The sequence below is a fragment of the Vanessa atalanta genome, chromosome 23, assembly GCF_905147765.1.
Source record: "Vanessa atalanta chromosome 23, ilVanAtal1.2, whole genome shotgun sequence".
Classification (NCBI taxonomy): domain Eukaryota; kingdom Metazoa; phylum Arthropoda; class Insecta; order Lepidoptera; family Nymphalidae; genus Vanessa; species Vanessa atalanta.
Window position 1 is genome coordinate 5386047 of NC_061893.1, and position 26218 is coordinate 5412264.

The 26218-nt window shown below is 31.0% G+C and overlaps 1 protein-coding gene across 1 annotated transcript in view; it reads right to left on the minus strand.

Moving 5' to 3' along the window:
* Positions 1–4023: 4023 nt before the first annotated feature.
* LOC125073089 (muscle segmentation homeobox-like) overlaps positions 4024–26218 on the minus strand; it is a 41662-nt gene continuing 19467 nt past the window's right edge. The window contains exons 2-3 of the mRNA XM_047683782.1: positions 5829–6016; positions 4024–4885 (exon numbers count right to left, since the gene is read on the minus strand). Of these exons, the coding sequence (XP_047539738.1) occupies positions 4637–4885; positions 5829–6016 (437 nt within the window). The 3' untranslated portion in view covers positions 4024–4636. The remainder of the gene's footprint in view (positions 4886–5828; positions 6017–26218) is intronic.

Consider the following 26218-nt stretch of genomic DNA (forward strand, 5'->3'; position numbering starts at 1 on the left):
ATTTTGTAAGTATCGATGTCGAAGTAAATTATGATGATCCCTGAGGTTATAATATTTATTTATAGTTTATTATAGTGTAAGATGGTAAAATTAACTGACGGTTCACATGATGGATAGTGGCCACTGTCGCTCACGGATCACCATACGAAGAGTTGTTGATGAGTTGTCGGCATTGAAGGACAATCGAAGGGCCTCTGGAAGGTATAATTTTGTTCGTGCACGTAACAGTGACCAAAAATTTCATTTTTTATTAAAGTTTGGAGCTTACTTTCATCACGCTGTCCCATACTTATAATAACACGTGGCAAAGGTCGATAGATGTAAATCCTGAAAAAGTTTTTCTTAATATCCGAATATTAACTAAATTAAAAACATAAATAATATTCGCGGAGTCAGCAGATCTCGTCCGGACTTAAGCCCGCATCCTTTAGTTAAGATTCACGTATTCTAACTTTCTGAGCTATCTTGCCATATTACTAAAATATGATGATCTAAAAGCACCTTCGTATATTTATCTAAGTATATATATATATTTCTTGTAGACAACTTAATTATACATCAGTAAAAGTCTGTTGATGTTGTACAGCTGCAATAAGGCCTCCTTTTTCTTTAAGGACAAGGTTTAGAGTTTATAGACCATCACTGCACCAATGCGGCTTTCCTCAGGATGTTTTCGTATACCGCCGAGAGCGAGATGAATTGAAAAATCAAATGAAGCATCTAAAAATTCTGTGGTGCTTTCTTTAATTAAATAAAAAATATTCTCCCAATTTTTTTTATTCAAGTAAACTTATACAAGTACTTTTGAATCGTCATGCTACAGTGCTAAATTAAGTGTAAAACTAGCACCGGTTCAATTCTGCTCTTTTCCGCCATTTTAATTACAAAGTTATGTATACCCTGCCTAGAAATCAATAATTAGTTCTAAATACTGCACGATTCTTTATCTTTAATATAATCTTGTATTGATTAGATAATATAAGGCATATTCCTTTATCAATATTTTTTATTTGATATAAGCTTTATATTTTGTAATAGACCATGGTATAAATAACTGTGGAATCTTATTACAGAAACGAATTCCTTGCCCCAGGAAGTATGTTTTAACTTTACGAAGTCGGAAACTAGGTGTTATTAGTTTACCTTTCCTCCTCCTATTTATGCAATAATAGTCACCGTTTCCTTCGAAAAGATCTATATTATTGTGAATATACATTATATTGTTGTTTATTAAGAATATCCTGAAGTCTCGAGCTCCAAGATTATAATTACACCGAAAAGCCCTTTTTTGCAGTATAAAAACACTTTTAATATCTGTAGCGTTACCCAAAAGCAAAATGCCGTAAGATAATAATACTATGAAAGTAATCAATTAAGTAACTACGTTTAGTTAAGGATAATCCCAAGACTTATTTTCTTTAGTAAAGATTATATTTATAAGCCTTTTTATTTTCTGTAGTAATCAGTTATTGGTATTGTCTGTCCAGGGACATAATAACAACCCGGAGTAACGAAGTGATATATTTTACACTCCATCAGGGAGAGTCAAGGACTCTCCTAATCATTTTCCAATTGAATTGTTATCCACTTACACGGATAACAACTCGAGAGGGAATAGCATGTATCTAGTATTTAAGCGTCAAGAGCGCTAGCGTTTACGGGTCGCGTACGAGGATCGCTCCTGGGCTATTATCGTCTCCACTCCTGACACAAGCGATAAGCTTAAAGGGAGAGGTTAATAGAAATGTTAGTAAATTCTTAATTTATTTGGGGCATAACAACTATTCTTTAAAAAAAAAAACTTATCTCCTACGCAAGCTTTCAGATTGACTCTCGTGACGAAATTCGGCCATGTGTATTACAATATATATTATAGTAGTCATATAAAAATATATACATCGAGTTCACGTACGATAATGACTAAAAGTGAAAAATTACTCAAAAAACTTCTTAGTGTGGTAATACTCGCTTCTATAACAACACCGTCATATAATTAAAATACAGTAGTATCATTGTAAAACCATATTGGTTTTTCTGTCCTGATATTCTCCAGTGGGTTAGTCTTTAAGTTGACAGTATCTACCTTGTGCCTCGGAGATCACAGTTAGTCTTGAGCTTGGACTCTTTCTTGTCGAGGCGAATAAGACGGCACCCATCAGACTATAGGTAGCGTTGAGTGAGTCCGATGTTTGCGCATACACGTATGTACTAATGTACCTACTAATGTTCAGCATAGGTAACTATATATTATAGGTACTAGTTTTCTTTAAGAAGGGCCGGCAAGGCTTCCTCCTTCTCCGTCTTCCTAACTGATGTCGGCCATCGCCATCAAACATACCAATTTAAGTTTGCTTAGTATTAAAGTTACATTAACGTTACGTTAACATTGGAGACATGTCAATATTTTTCATTCGATTTATTAAAAAAAAAAAGCAAAAACAATGATTAGAATGTTGAGCAAATGATTTAAAAGAAGGAACGGGTAATTATATAATGAAATTAATTATATATTAACGGAAAAATAGAAGATGAGAGATATGTGAATTATTTTTGCAAGAAAGTTTTTTGTTTCGATGACCTTAACTAACACCATAGTTATGCTAACTTATGGATGATCGGCAGAAAATCTTAATTCATTAGTTTATAAGTCTTGAATGAATGACCACAACAGGAAAACTGATAGCAAATCCTAGTGTAACCAAAACCACCAGTGTCTTTAAAACTATGAGAAAGATATTGTCTTGTATATGAATATACAAACAAAATCTTGCTTATAATATAAATAATAGTAAATAGATATAATTCAATACATATACGTATTTAAATATGGGTCAGTCTTCTGATTTTCAAATGTAAGCATTTTCTATACATAACTAATTTTATTTTAATTAAATGTATTAAATAGTTAAGTTAGTTTTAATGACTCATTTTTAAAATCAACGATACAATTTAATAATATAATTACAAATGAATTATAAAATAATTCGATGTTGAAATTTTTAATAGTATTTTAGCTGTCAGAAATAGGATATGATTTTATCAATGAACAGTCACAATAAATTAGATCGTAGTCCAACAAATCCGGTTATTTCTAAGCTTGCGGTTTATTACCAGTTAAAAATACTGATATTCTGTTGTGATAAGTAAATCAAATTGACACATACGGACTTTATATATATTTTTTTTCGTTTAGAATTTAAATTTTGGCACGACGAAGGTATTGCACCGTACATCCTATAAAGTTCATTAAAAATAAAATAATTTGATATCGGCTTATGACTGCCAAATACTCAAACAAAGATATTGAAGGTGATTGTATCGTAAAAAAAGATCTAAATTTATATATTTTATACTACACGTTATTAGAGAGAGAGCTAAGTTAATAGAATAACTGGATCTTGACATGAGATCGTAGATTTAAATCCGGGCAAGCATCACTGTTTCACATGTTTAATTTGTGTTTCATCTTGTGATCGGCGGCAAAAGAAAACATATAATATAACGTTGTATTTGACAGATAAAATTCTGCATCATATAAATTATTCATCAACACACAGGGTAAGAGCGTGGTGTATTAGGCTCCAAATCATCGTCTTCAAAGGTAGGTCTTGCCGGCAGTGGAATAATTACAGGCTAAATATATATTTTTATAGATAATAAATATTAATAACAGGTAATAAAAAACCAAAACGGAGACAACTTCATTTTATTAAAGAGCTTAAACATTATGTTTAATGACTTATTTTTTCCAATTTACAATATTTCCTAAAATATGAATAACCGTATAATATAAATTATTAAACGTTATTCATACAATAATTCTGTTTAAAAAAGTTTAATAGTATCGTAATTCGATATTACATTTATTCGTACGTATTCAATAAATTAATTTATAAATATTTACATTGATTTAAAATTGATCTAATATGAACAAACAAAATAGTTTTAAATTTCTAAACGATACACGATAAGGAATAAAATAATAATTAACATCATGAAACTAATAAAAGCAGCAATTGTGATGTCTTGTCTCGTTAAAATTAAAAAGTTACACACGAAAATTATAGATAATAATATTACCGTAAAATAAATTAAAAAACATAAAAATGGATATTATATATATCATTAACGTAAATTGCTCTGAAATTAAGTAATTAGCGATCATCTGCCATTCATAAATGTCTGTTATATTACGTTTAATATCATACTTAAAAAAATAAATAATCATGTTAATTACACACTTTATTACCGATATTAGTGAAACTATACGCCTTTTATAACAACTATTAACTATACCATTGCTATATTTACAAAAAAATATTTAAAGTTAATTATGGCTATATCAAACTGAACGAATTGCACTTATTCATTGAGATTTTTTTAAAATGTATCTTATATTAATAAAATCAGCTTTGAGGGATATAGTCTATGTCACTCTATGCATCTTTCTTATTGAAAAAATTAAACCGATTTACATAAAATTAAGTACTGGCACTATAGTATACCACAGTTTTTTTTATTTATCAATCACTTGTTTCAGTCCGCATATCCGATCATAATAAAACTGTCAGTTCTAGTCGCCATGTTAGGAAGATGGCGGCTGTTCTCCGTCACGCGCCACCGCGTGTTCATGCCGTCAATGTGGTTGTAAGGAATTCAGTATATTCATGTTTATAGCGTGCTGGTGGGTAGGTGGCCCTCCTAAAAAACTGAGTTGCGGCCTCGTCGCCGCAGCCATAGCAGCGAACAAAGGTGGAGCCCCACCTCCGCCAAATAGCGCGAATGATGGAGGAAGTAGGGGTCGCGCAGAGAGTCTGAGTTTCTCTATTTCAGCCTCTTGCAAACGTTTTGCTTTAGCCCGACGATTTTGAAACCAAATTTTAACCTGAAATGAATATAAAATTACAAATTAAACCATCAAATACTTTTCCAACTTGATGAACAATTCAAAATATTCGGTAAATCTTTGCTACATATAATTCGGAATGCTAGGTATCGGGCATATACAATTTATTGCACATATTTCGATAACATTAGCTTATTTTTGATACGTCAACAAATTGGATTAAAATACATTTGAGTCTAATATGGTGCGGACATTACACGCAACGGGCTTTGTATAATAATCAGGCAAATAGCTGAATTTACGATATTCCAAAATCAGAAACTTGACTTCACGTATATGGTTACGAATTTGCAATTATTAGCATGTGGATGGTAATTCACAATGACGAAAATAACGTTGCCCTTTACATTAATCTCGCTTATTACTAATTTCAACAGCGCAATGTATTGAGTTGTTAATGGATTAAGAATATTTTATACAATTTGCTATGTTTGGATGTTTGGTCACAAGAATATTGGCTCGTTGGCGTAATTGCTACATTATACGGCTGTGGATCAAGTCTATATCCAAGCCAATTAAAAGTTATTGGTTTTTTGTTAATACATTTTGAGTTCCACCTTAAAGTTGAGGAGTTGGAGATATTAAACGCTCCGTATACACATGTCTGATGGATAACTTATCTAATAATCAATCTTCGTTGATCATAATCTTCGTTGAGAATAGCAGCCAGTGCCAAATTTATATCAATTAGACTAATTTAGAGAAAACCGTAGTGTAGTGTTTGTATGGTCTATTTGACCATTTTTTGCGAGATTGGGCACCAAATTTTATTGTTTAGATTCAAAAATACAGTTTTCTGTATTTTAATAAAACTAAGATTTGAACTAAGAAAAGTATTTTATATATATTTCTTAGAATAATGGACCATCCTTTCATCCGTTACGAAAGATTCCAATGTCGAACATATTATGCGACAACTAACCTGTGTTTCCGTTAGTCGTAATGATGAGGAGAATTCTGCTCTTTCCGCAATACTTAAGTATTGTTTGTCCCTAAACTTCTTCTCTAGAGCGAGGAGCTGTTGTGTGGTGAAGGGCGTACGGGGCTTCCTGTTCGGCTTGTGTTTGCGGAGTTGGCAGCGTACTACAGGAGGGCCACTTGGAGGGCCAGCTAAGGACAAAATAATCTATATCAGAAATATGTACACAAAAAAAAATGTTTTTAGATTTTATTTGTCTATTGGACATATTTTTTCTAATTGTCCAAGTTGTCACTGCAACTAAACTTTAAAGTTCATAGGTTCTTTTCCTGATCATAATAAATATTTGTATAGGTCCGTATGACCTGTTGTGAACCTCAGACTGGTTAAGGAGATGAATGTGAGAACATTTTATTGTAATTATATCTTAACAGATATCTGTCCTAATTACTCAATACAGATCTAATAGCTTGTTTGGAAGTTACTCGTCCGATTACTCGCTATTCGCTTGACTTAAAATAAATTTTGTTTTTTTTTTTTTACTAATAATAAAAAAAAGTTTATCTTCTATTTCACGAAATCGACTCGTATCAAATTATATTAAAATCCATTTAACTGTTCAAGTGTGACTGAAGGACATATGTCCAAACAAACATGCTTTCACTTTATGACATTACTAAAATAAAAAATATGTTTAACGAATTTAAATTATAATTACATATGATTAAATAAAAGCTACTAGAAAATGTAGAATTGTTAAGCGCGGCTCTATCAGACAGAAGCCAAAAACAAAATATTAAAGGATTACATAGCGATAATAATCGTAATTTAAAAATTTTATTTACATGTCAGAGTTTTATACCTTTAAATATAATAAATTAATCAATTTAACGAACTAAAACATGTTTAAGATAACGAATTTTATATAAATGAAGGGCGTGTCGAAACATTTAGAGTAGTTTAATATGTTCTTCGAACATAAACCTCGGTCATTTACATAAATTGAAATGTCGTCCTAAAATTTTGACGAACATTTTTTTAAAAGTAGGTTTCCTTTTTTTTAAATCATATGAAATATAGTTAGTCTATATTATTATTAAGTAAATAGAAATGAGATCTTTGGCAGTAGGAAATAAAAAAAAAATGAAAACCGCATTATTGAATAAATTATATCATATTATTCTTTATTAATAACAATATATTATGTATATTGTATTGTACAACATATTTTGTTATTTTTACTTAAGTTTTTTTTAATATGTGTAGAGAGATATGAATGCATTGCAATGCATTTTAGTTACATTGCGTTAACTATGTTACATTTTATTTAGTAATATAAAATGATGAACGACAAAGCATTCGTTAATTTCTCGTTCTCAAGGTCAACGATACTTACTGGTCATTGGTCAAATAGTAATAATACAAGTACCTATTTGATTATTTCAATTTCGACTACAGGTGTCTCTCGAGTTCTTCGTTCTTTCGTTTTCTGTTTTTTCAATACTAAGGGAAATAGATTAGGAAATTAAAGAAGTGTTATAAAATTTTATGAATTGTCCTAAATAAATATTTATTTATTTTATTTTATTTAGAATGACTCCTTTCACAGATCATCAGTTCGGAAAGAAAAACCTCAGACCTGAAACGAACTGACGAAAGAAACTCCTATACCACAAATAATGGTAGCAGATTTCGATAACATCGCAAATCTTTACTAATTAATATTTGTGTTGCTCCTGATGAAGGTGAAATCGATTTTGGCTATAGTGGCAATTCTCACGGTGACTTGATGTCGATTTTCACTCTTATTTGTCTATTGAAGGTATACAAACTTCTATCCATTGGGAACATTTACTAAGTATAAAATTTTAAGCGTGTATCGTTTGCCATAGATTCTCACACAAATAAATAAATGAGTTTTTCTATAAAGTATATATGTAGTTTATTTATTCAATTACTTTTTATTATTACATATATATTATTCATAAAAAGGTTATATTTATTTTGTGCCAATTAAAAACAACAATGATAGCCAGTATTTATAATTAAGTTTAAATTTGTACAACAATGAACTATTTCCATTCATTTTTATGATAATGATAGTTCAATGCAAATAAAAATATAGGGTATTCATGTTTCTATATAAAGTTACTAAAGTAATTAAACCTAACATAACTTTATTAATTATTGCCAACCGCTTGTAAGCTACAAAAAATATATTACTTGAATATCCAAGGAATGCAACAGTTAAATTGTATTAAAATATTCTTTATGGTTTTCACGTGACACGTGGTTTGTCTGAATCACGCTATTAATATTTTCTGAGACAATGCTATATATACAGGTGTAATCCACTATTTATATTAGGAACTTTTCCCTGCCGACGTCGAAGGTGTCCTAAGCTGAAGTCCAGCCTCACAGGACCCTTAGGGCGAGCGGCCTCTGAGCCCTCTGAGTGTGTTCTCAACATCCAGGCTTTAAGTATTTTACTAGCTCTTCGCACGGTGACGCTGTAGAGGCCATAAAGGCCAAAAGCGGTTACATAGTTGGAAAAAAAAGTATTAAGAACAGTTCTTCTTTAGTTAGTTAAGCTACTTTAACTTTGAAATTTAATGGTTTTTAAAGACAGATTAAAGATAAACGAAAATATCTTGCTTTACATTTATTATTAAAGCGTTTTCAATTAGCGATATTTTGACGTAATCTAAAGTCAATATCAGAAAGTTATCGTTAAAGTATCAGGTACCTGTTTATGCAAGAGTGCTTTTGACATAAGTCGTTCCTAATTATTTAACCGCAATTGAAAATATATTTTAATATAACTTTTTTAATTTATTAGGTTTTTTTTTTAATTATTATTAGGAACGAATAGTTTGTATACCAACTTGCATTGGAGTAACGTAGTGGAAAAATCTGTACGCCTCCTCCACAAGAAGGTGAAGAGGTTTTAGCTCAGCTGTGGGATAGTTACAGGTCGTCAGTAACTAGGATACACATATAATCAGTGGAAAGAAATAGAAATGAAACGATTTACATAATCATTACAATCATTATTAAAATTATTAAGTCCTACATGTAAATAAAAATAACTTACTTAAATTACTTAAATACTTAAATTGAGGTTGAACAGTGTATTTGAGATGAGCAATGCCAAGTATTAATATCGTCCTAATCACATGTGAACTGTAAGTCCATAGATTAAAAAATAAATATTTGCAAAGACATGAAGTAAACTTACAAATGCTTTTATTTAAGGTGTAACAATAAAAGGATTTAGCGAAAATGGTAAACGGGTCATCAGATGATAAGTGGTCACAACTTGGCCACAACTGCCATAGATATTTGCACAGTACTAATAATCATTTAGCGGATTTTATCTACCAAAAATTGATTTTAGACTACAAATGAATCAAGTATGACCATTAGGATAACTTCTTAATTATAAGTACAAAAAAAGCCTAATGACTATGAAATTATCGGTCGATGAAATACCTAAATATAATTGTAGTTACTCTCATTAGAATATTTAACATAATCGTTGTGCCGTGTAATAGCGCTCAGGTCGTCCATTGTCCTGCTTCCGGTGAGCAAATGACCTCTCAACTGGTTAATCGATCGATTCAAATTAAATTATAAGTGGTGTATATTAGAATACGATGAGGTTAAGTTCGAAGATCATTCGTTTTGTTGCTTTGGTGTTTGTTTGCCGTTTAAATGTCATTCTATTCAATTATATGCATATTTATGTATCGAACGTTATTAAAATATACAAATATATACTTTTCATATTTGATACGTGTGCTGAATTTTATGTGATTGTTTTCACAACCAATCTAAGTATCAATTACGTCTAAAGCACGTATTCGTGTAAGCAATTTTTATTAATTTTAACGATTCGACCGAGTCTTATTTGAGTTGCGTTTTTCTATTGTTATGTATCATGGCTCCGTTACTTATATATATGGAGTACGTGTTTAATGGACTACAAATTCATGTTGATATGTGGATTAATGTAAATAAATAAGGAATTGTCAAGGCATTTATGATATTTGCAAGGATGATAACTGTTGTCACTATTGTATGTTAAGAAAATCATTTTTTCGTCATTACACCGAAAAATAAAGTATACTGTAATGATGTTCTGGAGTTTATTTCACAACGCTATTCTAAATGCAGAAAAAAAAACGTAATTTTAATCTCCACATAGTATAAAACACAGTCGCTTCCCGAAGTCTGTATGCTTAGATCTTTTAAAGTACGCAACGGTTTTCATCAATAAACAGAGATTCAAAAGAAAGATTTATATGTATAATACATACATATTATAATAGCCAAAAGTCGAGAATTTCAACTATAGTAGTCGGAAAAACTAGATTTTTTTTTATGTCTAAAATTTGTACATAGATATTGTAACCTGTGAAGCCAGGTCGGGTAGGCAGTATTATATATAAATACTCTTATTGTATCTAACCATTTTGAAATCGACACTAAAGCAAAATGGCTCTTTGAATGCATTCATTACAGCCGGTATCGAGTGTAGTATGGATTATGCGGCTTATGCGTATTAATTATCATCATTTATGCGTTACAGTGTCCGTTTATAAAACATTAATTTTATGTCTTATTGTTTGATGCCGTAATTAAATCAATCGTATTATTAATATTTCAATTTCCTTTAGGCCTTTGTTTGTTATTCATGAATATCGGTCGTCGATCCCCGTTTTATAATCATATACTTCATTAGCAAATTAATGGTGTAGGTTCACTTTGATTACTTCAAATGGCTTTCGGGAAGGATGTATTTTTATTATTTAAGTTACAGTTCGTAATGTTCCACTGTTTATCAAACGCTTCCTGTCCTCTTAATGGTTATATGTATTGGATTAGTCTAATAATTCTATTATTAAGGTGTCAGTGGTCAGATAATGTGAATCTTCGCCGAATATTGCGGATTTATGCTTAATTTTATGATTTATTGTAAGGAAAGCAACAGTGTGGTGAAACAAGCTCTCAACGTCTTCAAAAGATCTTAGGTGTAACATTATTATTTAATAAATTTTTTTTATTATTTTTTCGTTGGTCTTGTGACTAGATATAGAGCCGAGATGGCCCAGTGGTTAGAACGCGTGCATCTTAACCGATGATTTCGGGTTCAAACCCAGGCAGGCACCACTGAATTTTCATGTGCTTAATTTGTGTTTATAATTCATCTCGTGCTCGGCGGTGAAGGAAAACATCGTGAAGAAACCTGCATGTGTCTAATTTCAACGAAATTCTGCCACATGTGTATTCCGCCAACCCGCATTGGAGCAGCGTGGTGGAATATGCTCCAAACCTTCTCCTCAAAGGGAGAGGAGGCCTTTAGTCCAGCAGTGGGAAAATTTACAGGCTGCTAATGCTAATGCTAATAGGGCCACAGATCCCGAGGTTCTGGATTCAAACCTCAGAAAAAGTATGAAAATCCGTTGGTCCTGCGCCTGAAATTCTTTTCATTCTTATGTGGCCTGCGTGTTAAGTTAAGGATACTCCCCTGAGATTGACCGCCGCAGGCGAAATCGGTGTGGACAACATCATAAATATTATTAAACATACATTCATCAGATTGAATTCGCAACTAACATTCTAATAAACAAGATTTGCTCGCAGTAAATATTGCTACTTTTTGTACAATATTTACACCGCGCAAGTTGAAGATGAAGTTTCTATATCCATAGCAAATATTAACGGCCCGTTTCCTATGTATAAATCAATTCATGAAGTAAAATACGGCGCTTCGAACCCATCCCGATACAAGCATTTTGTAGTCAATATTCTGTATAGAGACCCGACCTTGCGTTGAATCTATACAATGCTCTACAGAAAATTCCAATAAAGCAAAGAATAAAAGCCATCGTCCAAGAGTGATAAAATACAAACTATTTCAATAGCCTCCACATCTAGATTCTAGACATATCAATGCGCTACCGTACGCTAATGAAGATATAATATCCATTTCTAAACGTATTTATTTTCCCGCGCTCCCCGCCATTTTGTAGCAATGACAGACGCGTAATGGCGGCCAATTATGCTTGTTTGGGGTAGGTACTTAATAGGATTTAGTTGTCAATGTCGTGATTTAATTGGATTATTGTAATTCCTTTCTCTTTAATATGCTATACACAGGTTTTGTGTCGTTATTAAAGAGAAAATGCCTTTGAACGTTTTATACGATTTTTTTTGACGTCATATCAATACTAAATTAATATTTATATTTTATGAATGTAATTTATGACTAAAAACTTATTATGTAAGCTTTCTATGGATAGAATTCTTTAACCTTATTCGTATTAGATTACGGGTTCGAGTCCTGCTTCATTTGTTTTTATAATTTAAATCGTGTTCGGCGGTGAAGAAAAACGCCGTATCACGTAATATAACATTCATATAACATTCTATCATAATATTTGTATTTATTAATATGAATTGGAGCGGCCTGGTGGATTGAAATTAAAAACTTTTCGCTAAGTGGAAGAGGCAAAGGCCAGGTGTGGGACAATTACAAGCTGTTTCTTACTTTTCTATTGTTATTGAGCTGATGTTCATTTCAGTCTACGAGTTGCTTCTTTTTCATAATTATAGGTACTAAAGTTAAAATCAATAAGAATCGACAAGGCCTAGTCAAATAAGGTTCTACGTGGGTTTTTCTTTTCCTAAGTTATTAAAATACATCAAGGGCAATCATTTGCTCATGTCTTTCTCAGAGTTTGATGTTTTGATTTTAAAATTCTTCTAAATACAAAAAATCGAAGAGTTTTTAACGCCTATTACGTACTACTCTGAGATTAAACAATTTTTTTTTTAACAATATTGATACGCACTACCTTATCACATTCATTTGTGATCGTAATCATTCAATCGCGAATTATTGAAATTTCGTTCGCATCTCCCTAGCCATTGATGCGTGACCGTTACGCTATCTGTGTCGATTTTAAAAATGTTATGGGAAATAAACAATTATTGACTTATCAATAAAATGTATTAACATTTTCAATATGGGATGTAAGCAATAAAAATATTAACCTTTATGATTCAGTGCGCTATCTCGGCTTTCATCATTTAACAATAAATATTTCCATATATTTAACTAGCTATCCACCCGGCTTCGTACGGATACTAGACTAGAATAAGGGTTGGCATAAAAGGTTTATATTGTAATACATATAATTCAATAGATAGAATTTACGCGGCGAACGCTTTACAAGTCCCAATCGCCGTGAAGTTTGTTGACATGTTCAACAATCATTGTCATATTTCAACTAATTTACACACATAATAAATTATAAATCTAATCTTAATTAATCATTACATAAATTGATGAATACAATGCGATACTGTTTGATAGTTTTTAAGTTTGTGAATCAGACAAACAGGCGAAACAAGAAAGGTGAGTTTGTTTCATAATATGTAGTGATTATCACAGATGGATAAACAATACTTCTGCTAGGGAATCACTTTAAAAAAAAGTTTCCGATATTTATTCTACAAAATTCAGGCCTTATTTCCTCTTAAGGTGTTTATTTAACTTTCTATAAATGGAAATGAAACGGATAAATAAAGGATGTTTATACAATTTTAACGAACACAAGTGAGGTTCATGATAAAAACCCACTTCAAAAATTTGTCTGAATGTACGCTGGATGTAACGAAATGGTAACGAAATGAGCTATACTTAATCCTATACAAAAATAATCATTGAAGTCGGTTCGTAAAAAGTCTCTATGTACGAGAAAATACATAATAAAATATACAAACAAATTGAAAACCATGTGCTATTTAAGAACTTTTATGTAATTGCAATGGTGATTCGTTTGTTTTGGTCAAATATTGCAACCTGACTCAGTAATTTTTAACAACTTCCTTTTAAACTTGTAGGTAATTTTTTTTAAAGATATTTTATGATAAGCATTGTCTGTTGGTACACCCAGGTTTGGATTCAGACGAAGGAACTCCTCAACCAATAGCATAGATTCTATTTTTTGTGTTTAATCTTGTCCTAAATAATATTTTAAGTCAGTTAAAAAACGGCTTGACGTTTCTAGATGCAGTTAAATCCGTGGTTCACCGTACTGTAGCGAGTCAATTATTAACTTGAACCGATCCCTTGATTGTAATTATATCGTGTAACTCATAACCAATTATCTTTAAACATTAAACGAACACAAGAGGAAGCGTAGTAAATAAGAAAACGCGATCGACTGCCATTTTCCGGTAAGTAACTTTTGCAATCATTGATACTTGTTTATTTATATCCTGCCCTTAACAACTCGCCAGCAAATAACTGAATTGCGAATAGATAGTTTTTGTAATGTCTTATATTTATCGCTGCCTACCGTGTATTAATTGCATTTCTTTATATTATAATATTAAATAATATCTAAACATGTATTTGATACAATTTTTTTTTTTTGGCTTAAGTTTTACTATCAGCCGCCTGCCTGACACCAACCCTCCTCGGGAATGCTGATGTGGTTGTTTACCCGTCACTGCGCGGGTAGCCCAAAGTGCAGGTGGTATGCACTAGACCTTAAATACTCTCATTCCTGTTACGACACCCACGGGTAGAATGGGGGGATGTCCTATTCTAATCCGAGATCATAACGGGCTAACGATGATGAATGATGAAATAATATCTAAACATCTGTGTCTGTGATTCAAAGTGACACGGTTGTTAGCGATGGTTTGAATCGAGTCAACCTATTTGCTAATACGTCCCAATGGCCAGCCAACATAACCGGAGAAGTTGATCTGGAGGCTGATTTATCATAATAATGAAGAAATCTGTATATGTCTGAATTAACACATGCTTAATTACCTCCAGTTGAGCATTGCGGTGGAATAAGTGTTAAACCTTTCTCCTCGACTGGAGATGAGGTCATTGCCCAGTTGTAGACATAAATATTCGATTTCTACATCAATGAGACTAATATCGATTCGATATAGGACTACCCTGATTCTGAAAACTGTTTCGAGCTTCATTTTTGAACAAAGAATATTTCGTTCGAGGACACCAAGTAGTTTTATGAGCTATTTAAATATACAAGTCTTTGATTACGAATGTCTTTTAAATAATAGCCATCAGTTACCATATGCAAGAATAGAGAATTTTAGATATGCACATGAGCGTAAAGTAAATCGTTCCCAGAAATCTGGTGCCTTATAATTAAATCTACTGTAATAAAAAAAACATATTAAAACCTAATTTACATAATCGTTCCGTCAATCTTGTTAAAATCGTAGATCTAGCGTTCCATTATTGTTAAGTTTGAAGCTGATTAAATGTATTTTAACAATGTTACGTTTGTCCGAGCGCATTTGTGGTCACACCAGCAAAAAAGAGCTAGTGAAGTCTAGGCATGCGTACATAGAAACAAGTTTCATGGAAATGTACGCTACAAGCGTGAATCGCTTTCTTGTTGTCGGACGAATTATCTCCTGTCAATCAATGCGACTGCAGCGGCTTTCGGTCAAGCCACCGCGTCAGTTGACATCGTACACACTTGACCCTCGTTATCTGGCACAATCTGTTTACACTTAGCATATTATATCTTCACGATTTATAATTCATTTATAATATCAACTTACTCGAGTAAAGTAAAAGCATTCGACTGTTTCATTGGTCAGTAACTTGTTTATAAGGTTGCGAATCACGAAGGCAAGGATTTCCAAAATTCAAATCGTCGATCGTGCCGTCCAAAGCTTTTGGGGCCAACATTTTTCTTTTCACATTTATTAGACTTTTTTTTCATATAGAGTGTCGTTATAATATTTTTTTAACTTTCACTCTTAGCGCGATTAGCATCTAACCTTTAAAACGAGGGTTAAATCGATAACGATTTATTAAGTCCAGTTAAATAAGTATTCAACCCCTCGCTTCACCATTAATGATTGTATGAATTGTACAAATTAACAATTATAATTAATTTAGTATCAAGCGGAGATATGACAAGGCTGAGTGGCTTGAGAATGTTATTAAATAACAGTATAACGTACATACGTGCACGTATAAATATTAATTTTATACAATCAATCTCGATTTTTAGAATAAGACAACTCGTAAAGTATTTTTTGAACGATTAATTTTATAAACAATTGTAATTTGCAGCAACTGTCATAGATTTCTTTTAATGAATATCACAGACTTTTCGTCTGCGCGTGTCTATGTTAGACATCATTGTGCGCTTTGGAGGTAAGACGAAAACGGCATCAGTCTTATTTTATTATAATAATAAGTTTATTTATCTATATTTTATTATAATAATAAAGTTTATTTTTTATTTTTATTATCGCAATTAATTTATTTTACTCAATATTTATTTCAATAACATTCAAAATAAAGGAATTAATTAATTAGAATTAAAGGTTCACATCAGCTATCAGGCTTCCATTTTTTTTAATTTCTTTATTGTATTACAATATAACGATCTGTTATAGAACCGTTACCTTTTTTTTATTAATGAAATAATCATATATACTTATTATTACATATTATTTTACATAATAGTCTACCCTCAATTTAGTTTAATTTAGAAAACGCGGTGTTTCATTGTTTTATAAATCCTTTTAATTTACATAAAACTTTGAGAAATGGTGACATCGAACGTTAAAACCAAGTCTAGTAATAAACGTTTAATTATATAGGTCATTGAATTCAATTAAACTTATTAACGGATTACATAAAAAGGTTAGTGTTAAACAAACTGCCTGATTACCAAGTCCTTTTTTTGACCCTGGGATAAGGGAAGTCGGTTTTATGACTTAGGTACTAACGCAACCAGCGTGAAAATATAATTTTTACCGTAATAAATGTTTTTAAAACAATGTTGATTTGTATTGTTATTAGTTAGTTTTTTTTTAATTTGATTGTATATCTCGTTTTGAGGATTCAAGGATTTAATAATTTGTTTGTTCGTATTTTAATACGAACAAACAAATTTAGACGCACGTTTTGTTACTTTTTAAATTCGACTGCTTTTTTTTTAATAAAAACTGAAGATAGTTTGGTCAGCCATAATCGGAGTAAAATGTATTATTTTATGTGCCTAAATCGTTTAAACGTTTTAAAATCAATGTAGGTCCATATTTAGACGCAAGGAAGGATGCAATTTGATGGGTAGTTACCCGTTTTTGTAATTTATTGATTGAATGAATGATTTCTTTGTAATTATTTTAATTTTTAATTACATATGTACATTATCGACGCAGTAATTGTCGGCGGTGATTGTCGGTATACGATAGTTTTCTTTAACTGTTATTATGAAAGAATAATTACGATCTTTATTATAGTTAAGTGCATTTTATAATATGATTTAAATAAAATTCACATGAGATGCATATTTTAATGCGTAATATATTATGGTAATTTAAAAAAATATCGATTCTGGTTTGAGTAAGTTTTGAATTACTTATATTATGTATTTTTTTGTATTAAAAAAGTGAGATTGTTTAAGACTGCTGAACGTAGAAGAAACCTTCGACTTTATCCACACGACATTTAGAAAACTTTAACTATTGCACACAAACGGTCGATTCCATTTTACGCACTCAGGGGGTGAATTAAATAAGTAAGCTTTTTTCTTCTTCGGGCCTCATACTATCTCCATACCAAATGTAACCAACAGAGTTATTTTGCAATTATAATATTTGTGTAGATTAATGACCTCTTAGATATATATTAAGCAATGTTATACAGTAGATATATAGGTTGTTGTAAACGTAGTAACAGATATACTCGTACCTGTGAACGTTGAAGAGAATTTAAAGTGTAATTTACTTAAATTTATTATATTATCTTTCACTTCAAAATATTTACAAAAGGAAAGAGTATTATCATCTTCCGGTATAACATATACCAGCTCGACTTTGTACTTAGGTAAATTAATTATCATTATTGTTTAAATAGTAAGCATTGGAAATTATCAGCAAAATTTTATTATATTATAATAAAAATGTTCTACTTTTAATTATTTTTTTAGTTAAAGTATCAGATGTTTTATTTATTTGATTATTTTAGTATAAAAGTAACATAAAATTCAAGTAGAATATAATCTACCTAAAATTATTCAACTTAATTCTTTGAAATTAATTTATACCGTGTCTACGCTTTATTTAGAGGTAGTTCGTTTAAAATCAGAAAAAAAGGTTCTGTAAATTATAGCCCCTATATGTATTACATTAAGAGTCAAGAACTAATGCTGATTGCTATAATAATGGCAGCCTCTAGCAAAAACTTGACGGCCGTTGATTGCATAATTTTGTATTCAACTTATCGCTATGGCTGCCTTATCAACGTGTTGTCTGACCTCTTCTACCTCATGTTAAAACGCACGCGTGCAAAGAAGACGGACGCTTTGTCGGTGGAAAATGGTTTTTATCGGTTTTCACGGCGTTTAATTTTATAAATAATTTATATTATATTATTTACTCGATTTTTTTAAATATTATATTTAAACATTTACTATAAAAAAAGTATTTAAAAAAAATATATATATTCAGTAACAATGGCTAGTATGTTCGTATTTAATTGGTGGCTTTGTTTTCCATCTGGGTAGGTACCAAGTACTCATCACATATTCTATCGGCAAGCAAGAATACTGGCTTATTAAGTTCCGGCAAGAAAGGTGAGTGAACAAGTGTAACTTCATGCACAGGGTACATCTTAATTTTCAAGTTTGGTGGCGCATTGTCCACGGGCAGTGCACTATTTACTATTGGGTGGTTTTTGTGCTAGTCCGGTTACCTATATGTAATTTAAAAAAGGTAATCAGACTAACAAATTAGCCACCTGAAGGTATGTGGTCACCGCCGTTCATCGGAAAAGTGCACAGAAAGAAACATGGATTACCATTAATGTTTCTTTCTGGAAACATTAATGGGAGGTTTTTAAAAAATATATATTATGTTAAGCTACGCGAAATATATTTCCTCATCGTTTCATAAAAAAATAAAATCAATTAGAAGTAACAGATATAAATATGCAAAGTATCCTCTAATGTCGTTGTTGTTGTTACGCCTTTTTTCTTATTTTTCCAGAATATTCGTTTAAATATTTTTAAATATGTTTTTACGCTATCGATAAGTGTAAATTGCAATGCCAACACTCTGTGACAATTTTCTTTGCAATGATTGCTTTGCACAGAGAGTTAGAGGTTAGCACACAGCATACTTATGGGTAACGCCCAATCGAGCAAGATCACCGACGTTTATCCATCTCATAAGAGACCTTAGCCCAACAAGGGGATTTTAACGGCTTGCTTTCGATGTATTAAAAAAAAACAATAAATGAATATCTGTAGTATTAATTAAATGGTAATATATTTAATTAAATTCGAGTACATTTTACTAATCTTATAATATTAACAGGAGTTAATTAACATATTTTATCATTATTAGTAATCGTTGCGCAGTATGAATTAAATTATTGAATATTTCATCGTTAATGTCCTTTCGAACTAGATATTACGATTATACATTTCAACATATTACTTATGGCTTATTAACGTTTGTTTGTTATTCAATAAGGAATTTATATCTCTACATAGTATAAAACAAAATCGCTTCTCGTCGTCTGTACGTATAGATCTTTTAAACTACGCAACTTTATGAGGTTTTCATAATAAACAGTGATTCAAGAGAAATTTTGTTTCTTCTAAAATCTAAAGGTTGCATATAGATCTTATTGTACCCGCATGAAGTTGAGAGAGGTAGCTAACTTGTATAATGTTGTGTGTGATCGATTCGAAGAACTTCGTAATATTTTGTCCACATCTATGACAAAGAAAATTTTCGAACGATTTTAGTTTCATTTTCCCTTTCTTACGAATATTTTTTTCCCTTTCTTGATAATAAGGAAAGACACAATTGACTACTTTAATTTAGGTTTTTTTTTTTTAATTTAGTAAAAGTAGGTACTTGACTTTATCTTAAGTCTATGCTCTGTCTCAGAATTTCTTCCGATACTGGCTCAGAACTTCACTCAACCATTTTTTCTGAGAAGAAAATAATTGTTGTTTCCGTGATTAGAGCAAATTAAGTCAACATTGATTAATAAATTTATAAATTATTAAATAATTTTATCGATTACAAAAACTGGGAGATGCCGTGAAGAAAAATATTGAGAGGTGGCCTTCAAGCTTCGGATGTAAGTCGAAGTCAAACAAACACACAACATATGTATGCACTAAATGCCTTATTCGAGCAGCATTGCAAAATAAGCTGAAATCCCGATTCGAATATCGGTAATATATATCGTCAGACACGATAAATTGATTAAAAACTCTGAACATACGGACACCGTTCCCTACATTTTTATAACAGATACAGTTCACTAGTATTATGAACACGAACGCTACGCTGATTTCACGCAATTACTTTATTATTTAACAACATTGCAAAAGTCCAATAAAACTAAACATTAGTATGTACGCAATGGCAGAGTCAGAAGTGGTCCAAGTGGACAATTTCACAATTTGTCCGTGCGAACTTTTTTGCGGGCGCCGGTAATTGGCACTCACCTGCGCCGCTACCCGCCGGCATAGCGCGCCAAATATGGTGGGGACATTTCGCTTGGACATTTTCCTTCGGACATTTTTTCCTCCCATCTGACAAATGTGTAATTATTTATTTAATATCATCCGTCGAGACCAATTTGGACACAATTCGCATACCGATGACCGGCTTCTTCATGGCGTCCGAATTGTTTTTAGATTATATTACCTTATGTAAATAAGTTCTTAAAATCCATAATACATTCAAGGAACGAAAAATGTTTTCAATATATTTTTTGGAATTTTTAATGTTATATTTATTATAATAAAATAAACACTATATAAAAAAAATTGTTATAAATAAAACGCTAACAATGTTTTTTTTCACCCGATTTAGAAAATATATTTTTCGAGACAGTGTTAGGAAATTGAATTTGATCAACCTAATTAAAACACAGACCTGCAGACTGTGACGAGTTTGTATTTTTCATATTAATTAAACAGAGACTATTTTTTAATCGAACACATTAAACCTCTTTTTTGAAACTATTCAACCAGAGATAATGCAAATGGAACTCAAATTAACGTCAATTTTGGCAACAGATTAAAAAATAGATTTAGCTTTATTATCGAAAAACATCACCTGCTAATATTTGCAGCTGTATTTTTTCGATATTTCATCAATTAATACTTTGAATACCATCTTGAATACCTATTTTGTATTATGTTAACCGTTTAACGACAGGTGTGTGTTGATAAGTAATTGAATAAATTAAACTCTTTTATAATCGATAATTTATTACAGTATATGACCAGTAATTATTAAATTTTATCAATTATGAGGTATTATATGGTATTATGAATGTGATGTATGGTTAGTGATCGACTTTTTATATAGGTAACTCGTGTTAACTTTATTAAAGGACCTATTGTTTTGAATAAGCTTGGTAGTCTTAATTGGATTGGTCCGCGGTCTTTTATATTTTTTTAATATGTAATCGTATCGACAAGTATAACTATTTTAACTTGTGAAGTTAAACTAAGTTAAAATAGTTAAACAATAAGCTTAACAAGAAATCGTTATTATAATTGCTGTTAAGACATTCAAATATGAATTTTCAACGTTTTTTTTTAATATCTTAAGTTTTCATGATAGTCGATAGGAGATTTTTTTTAACACATTGAATTCCTATATAAATTACGAATATTATTTTTTGTAAAAAATTATAAATGGAAAAAAATAATATTATTGAAAATAAAGTTTGTCTGCCTATAAAAGATATGCACATATTACATAAGACGACTGTAGAGGAATCACTGATGCTGCGATACGCCAGTTCCACATGCAACCCAGATCGACGAGTCCTCATCAGCAGAATATAGTTTTCGTAATTAATTATAAATTAATATTAATCATTTAATATCTGAACTTAACATTGTTCATTATTGTCTTAAACTAGTGTAAGCTTAGTTTAATTAAATCTTTGTTTTTTTTTTTAAGTCCAATTCGTAATTCACAGACATAGATTGGCAACAAATATATTGAAAAAAAAAAAACAGATTTGTAATTGAAAAAAAAGCAGGTATATATATAATTACAATATTCTCAAAGATTAACTAGTAGTTTATATTGTAGATGGTTTGTTATATATTTAATTTATTAATTTTAAATTATTTAACAGTGGTTAGAAAGCGTGCATCTTAAGCGATGATTGCGGGTTCAAACCCAGGCAAGAATTTTCATGAATTTTCATGTGCTTAATTTGTGTTTATAATTCATCTCGTGCTCGGCGGTGAAGGAAAACATCGTGAAGAACCTGCATGTGTTTAATTTCAATGAAATTCTGTCACATGTGAATCTACCAACCCGCATTGGAGCAGAGTGATGAAATATGCTCCTAGCTTTCTCCTCAAAGGGAGACGAGGCCTTAGCCCAGCAGTGGAAAATTTACAGGCTGTTACTATTAAATTATTTAGATGGTTTTAATTTGTAATAACTAATAATATTATAACACGAATATAGAATTAATAAAGATCAAATAATATCGTCACGGGGAAGGAGGCAAGGCTCAAATGCCAAACTCGTACTTTTGGGAAATGAGGTTTAAAGTTAAGTTAATAAACCTCATTTCCTAAAGGCGCTTATATGTATATTATTTTGCATAAAAACGCTGAATATTCGTCTGCAGTAAAACCAATATACGACCCTAAACTAAAACATATATTTTTCAAATTTAATACATATAAAATTCCAGTACACATAATATATACAAATATATTCAAATACCAGCTAGTTATACGTATCTATTTTCTCACGGATTATGAAGCTATCCCTTAACCTGTATCGGTAAGATTCTGGAAAGTTGTAGCTAAGTGACCATAATTGCAGAGTTAAGGCAAAACCGAGAATGTTAACTCGGTATGGCAAAACTGGTTCAATGTGGGATCAGTTACTAATATCAGTAATAGGTTTCACGTGCTTAGTAAATAATTTGTATCGAATGTAATTGGTAAACATAAAGAAATAAACCTGTTTGTGATTTGTAAAAAACGCTTCTTATCATACAGGATTGCGCATAATGTTATACGCGCGGATTTCTGCATATTTAAATATCTTATGAATTGTGAGTAAATACATTTACTTTTTAAATAATTTACGACGCTGATATTCGATTTTGCTCAATCAGAAACGTTTAGGAATTAGAACAGAATGATCTCGAATTACTGAAAAACTTTTGTTTCGTTCAGGAACAGATTGACGATGAAGTCAAAGTCAAAAATCTTTATTCAATATAGAAGTGTTTTCTAGTCCATATTTATTTTTATATTAAAAGTTTTTTGAGTCACTGGGGTTTCAATGCTGCCAACATTAAAAGTTAGCAGTATTAACACCGAGATTGTTGCCGACAAATTTTAGAAAAATATTAATATTTCATTATTGACTCGATTCCGAAGTTGAACTTAGGATGTCGGATATCGTTAGACTTATAAGCAACTAGAATAACGCGGTTAATTTCCAAAGGAATATTTAATTGGGAGTTGGTAATTAGTACGTGTAAGTTAATGTTAAGGATAATATTGAGTAAATAATTAATTATTTATTTTATTCTATTCTACGCAGGAATATAACCGCTAGCCATGCGGTCTAAGATGCGTTGTACCTATCTGTAATTACACTGGCTTACTCATCTCTTATAATGCACACAACGATACTTGTTAAGCGTAGTGGTGAATAGGACCTTTAACTAAAAACGAACCATTCCTTATATCGCCAATGTACCACCACCACCTTGAGAACTAAGATGTTATGTCCCTATGTGCATTGTATTGGCTAACTCACTCAAAACCCGAACATAGCAATATTACGTGTTGCTGTTTTGCGGTAGAATGATGATGATGAGCCATTTCTACCCAGACGGTCGTGTATAAAGCTCTACTACCAAGTACCTATATATTTTTTATATAACACAACTCAACGTAATATTATAAACATTTATATTGTTATTTATTTACACCAGTAAGATTACCCTTGCCTTTCTAAGACAAGTAATTCAGATTACCTATTGCCTTTTAAAGAGTAGAACCAGGTTAGGCCCTTGGTTACAAGTAGGTACACAGAAACAATTTAATCTCATTAGCATGCGAACGCTAATGTATTCACTCTGAAAAAAAAATACATCCGAAGTTGTCTGTGCGACTAGAAAATACGTCTTATATGCATACTTTTTACGTTAAAATCGTTAACTAATTCCTAAACGTCGTATTTAATTATGTTAATGTTGGTATAATTGAGTTGAGAGTATTTCTACAACAAGAATGGCGATAAGACTATTTTCAAAGTCTTGTTTGTGTTTTTTTTTTAAAGTGGAAATGACTAAGGTTTATGTTCTAAATAGAATGAATTATTATTTAAAATTATCTTTTATTTTTAACACTTAAATTACTTACCTGTTTCTGTTCTGTCAAATGAATTAACGTTTTTAAATTAAAATTTAATTTATTTTAGAAGCATAATATAATTTATGTTATACATATTATTTTGTTTCATTAAAGAAGATATTTTCTCTTACGTACCGAGGTTAATATTATAGTTTAATAGAATATTAATGTCGCTTATTATGTACGTAAATATACATTATACGTCTTATGCAATGTATTTTGTGCACTTATTTTTGTGTAATACATAATATGTTGAATAATTTTAGATTCGTATAAACCTGTCGTCTATCCCCAATTTCTGAAATAATAAGTTCAGTGAGACTTATTAATCCTACTGAATACTGAACGCTGATTGGTCGAATATTTTTTCGTCGGCTACATTTGGCGAATTACAATTCGGATTAAAATTAATTTAGTTTTTGACTTTGATGTTTTAGATACTGGGAGTGAGTGACTGTCCTATTCTTTTAAGGTATGTGGTTAAAATCAAATTAAAATATTTTATTGAAATTTTAAATATTTTACGTATATAAAATTCTCTATTCACTTTAACAAGTGGTTATAGTAATAACCAATAGGTTTATTTAGCAAGTACTTACGTTTAAAAAAAAATATTATATACAAAATATAAAATATATATATATATACATGAAATAAGGTAATTAATTATTTAATTAATTTTCATTATATATACATCCCAAAACAGAGTAAACTTTATTTCTTATTTTATATTTCTTTTAATTTTTAATAACAATAAATGGTATATCGACGTAACGAAAGCAACCTAGTGGTGTCGATAGGTAACATTAGTTAGATATTCATACAAAAAAATGAGTACTAGTTACAGATATTAATGAGCGGACGGATTATGACCATGCCCGTCATTCTAAATGAAGGCTGAACAATGCATATCAGTGTATATACAAGTACATATTCCCTCTCAGACAGATGGTACTGCAATCCGAGACGACCGAAGATAGCTCAGGTACATAACCAAGTGTACTGTAAGTGTGAAACAGAAAAACCTTCTAACTATTCACGGCCCCACTAAAATATCAACGAGCCTGTTACTCGTAACACATAATATGAAAATGGAGGCGGAGCTGAATTATATTTTCTAGATTTACGACCGGAAAGATAAGATAAGTAAAACTTGAATAAAAAGTAATTTATTATCGTAGAAAAAAGTTTGACATAAATTAATTACCTAAGTGGTGTGGTCGTTTCGATGTACTTGTAAAAATTTATTTGTTTTTTATTTTTTTTAATTTGATTTCAGTATGTACTCGAAAATAGTTTCTACATATCGAATCGTACAAAAAATAAAAGAAAAAAAATACATTCACTGAAAGGTATAACACGGTTTTTTTTTATATTTTTTATGTCATAAATACTATTGGTTTAGTCTTTGATCAATAGCTAAAATACGTGATTCTTAGCCGAACTTAGTGTTTATTCTTGGCAGCTACGAATGAGTTCTCGTATGCTTTCCTGTGCGCTTAGAAAGAAAATATTAACAGGCACATATAATTTATAAGATTTATATTTATATGTTAAAATATAAAAATAAATGTAATGTAAATATGAATAGGTACTCATTTTATTGTGAATCGTAGACCAATGTGTCTCATAGATTAAAATTGAGGTCAAATTATACTAACAAATGTCACTTTATTGTAAACGATTCGAAATGTTACCGTTAAGTTGGATCGATAATAGAGATCGTATCGTAACCGATATAAATAAGGAGATTTGGCGTCAGTTATGATTAAACTGAGTTTTATTTCTGTGTGAATGGTATTATGACCGTTTTATGTTAGAAGAATTGGCCCCCAGTTATCAGACAGCCTGTTTCTTAGCGTACTATTTTTTGTTGCATATTGTTTTGAAACCAATCACAAAGGTGCAAGGTAGCCAACATATTTAACCGAA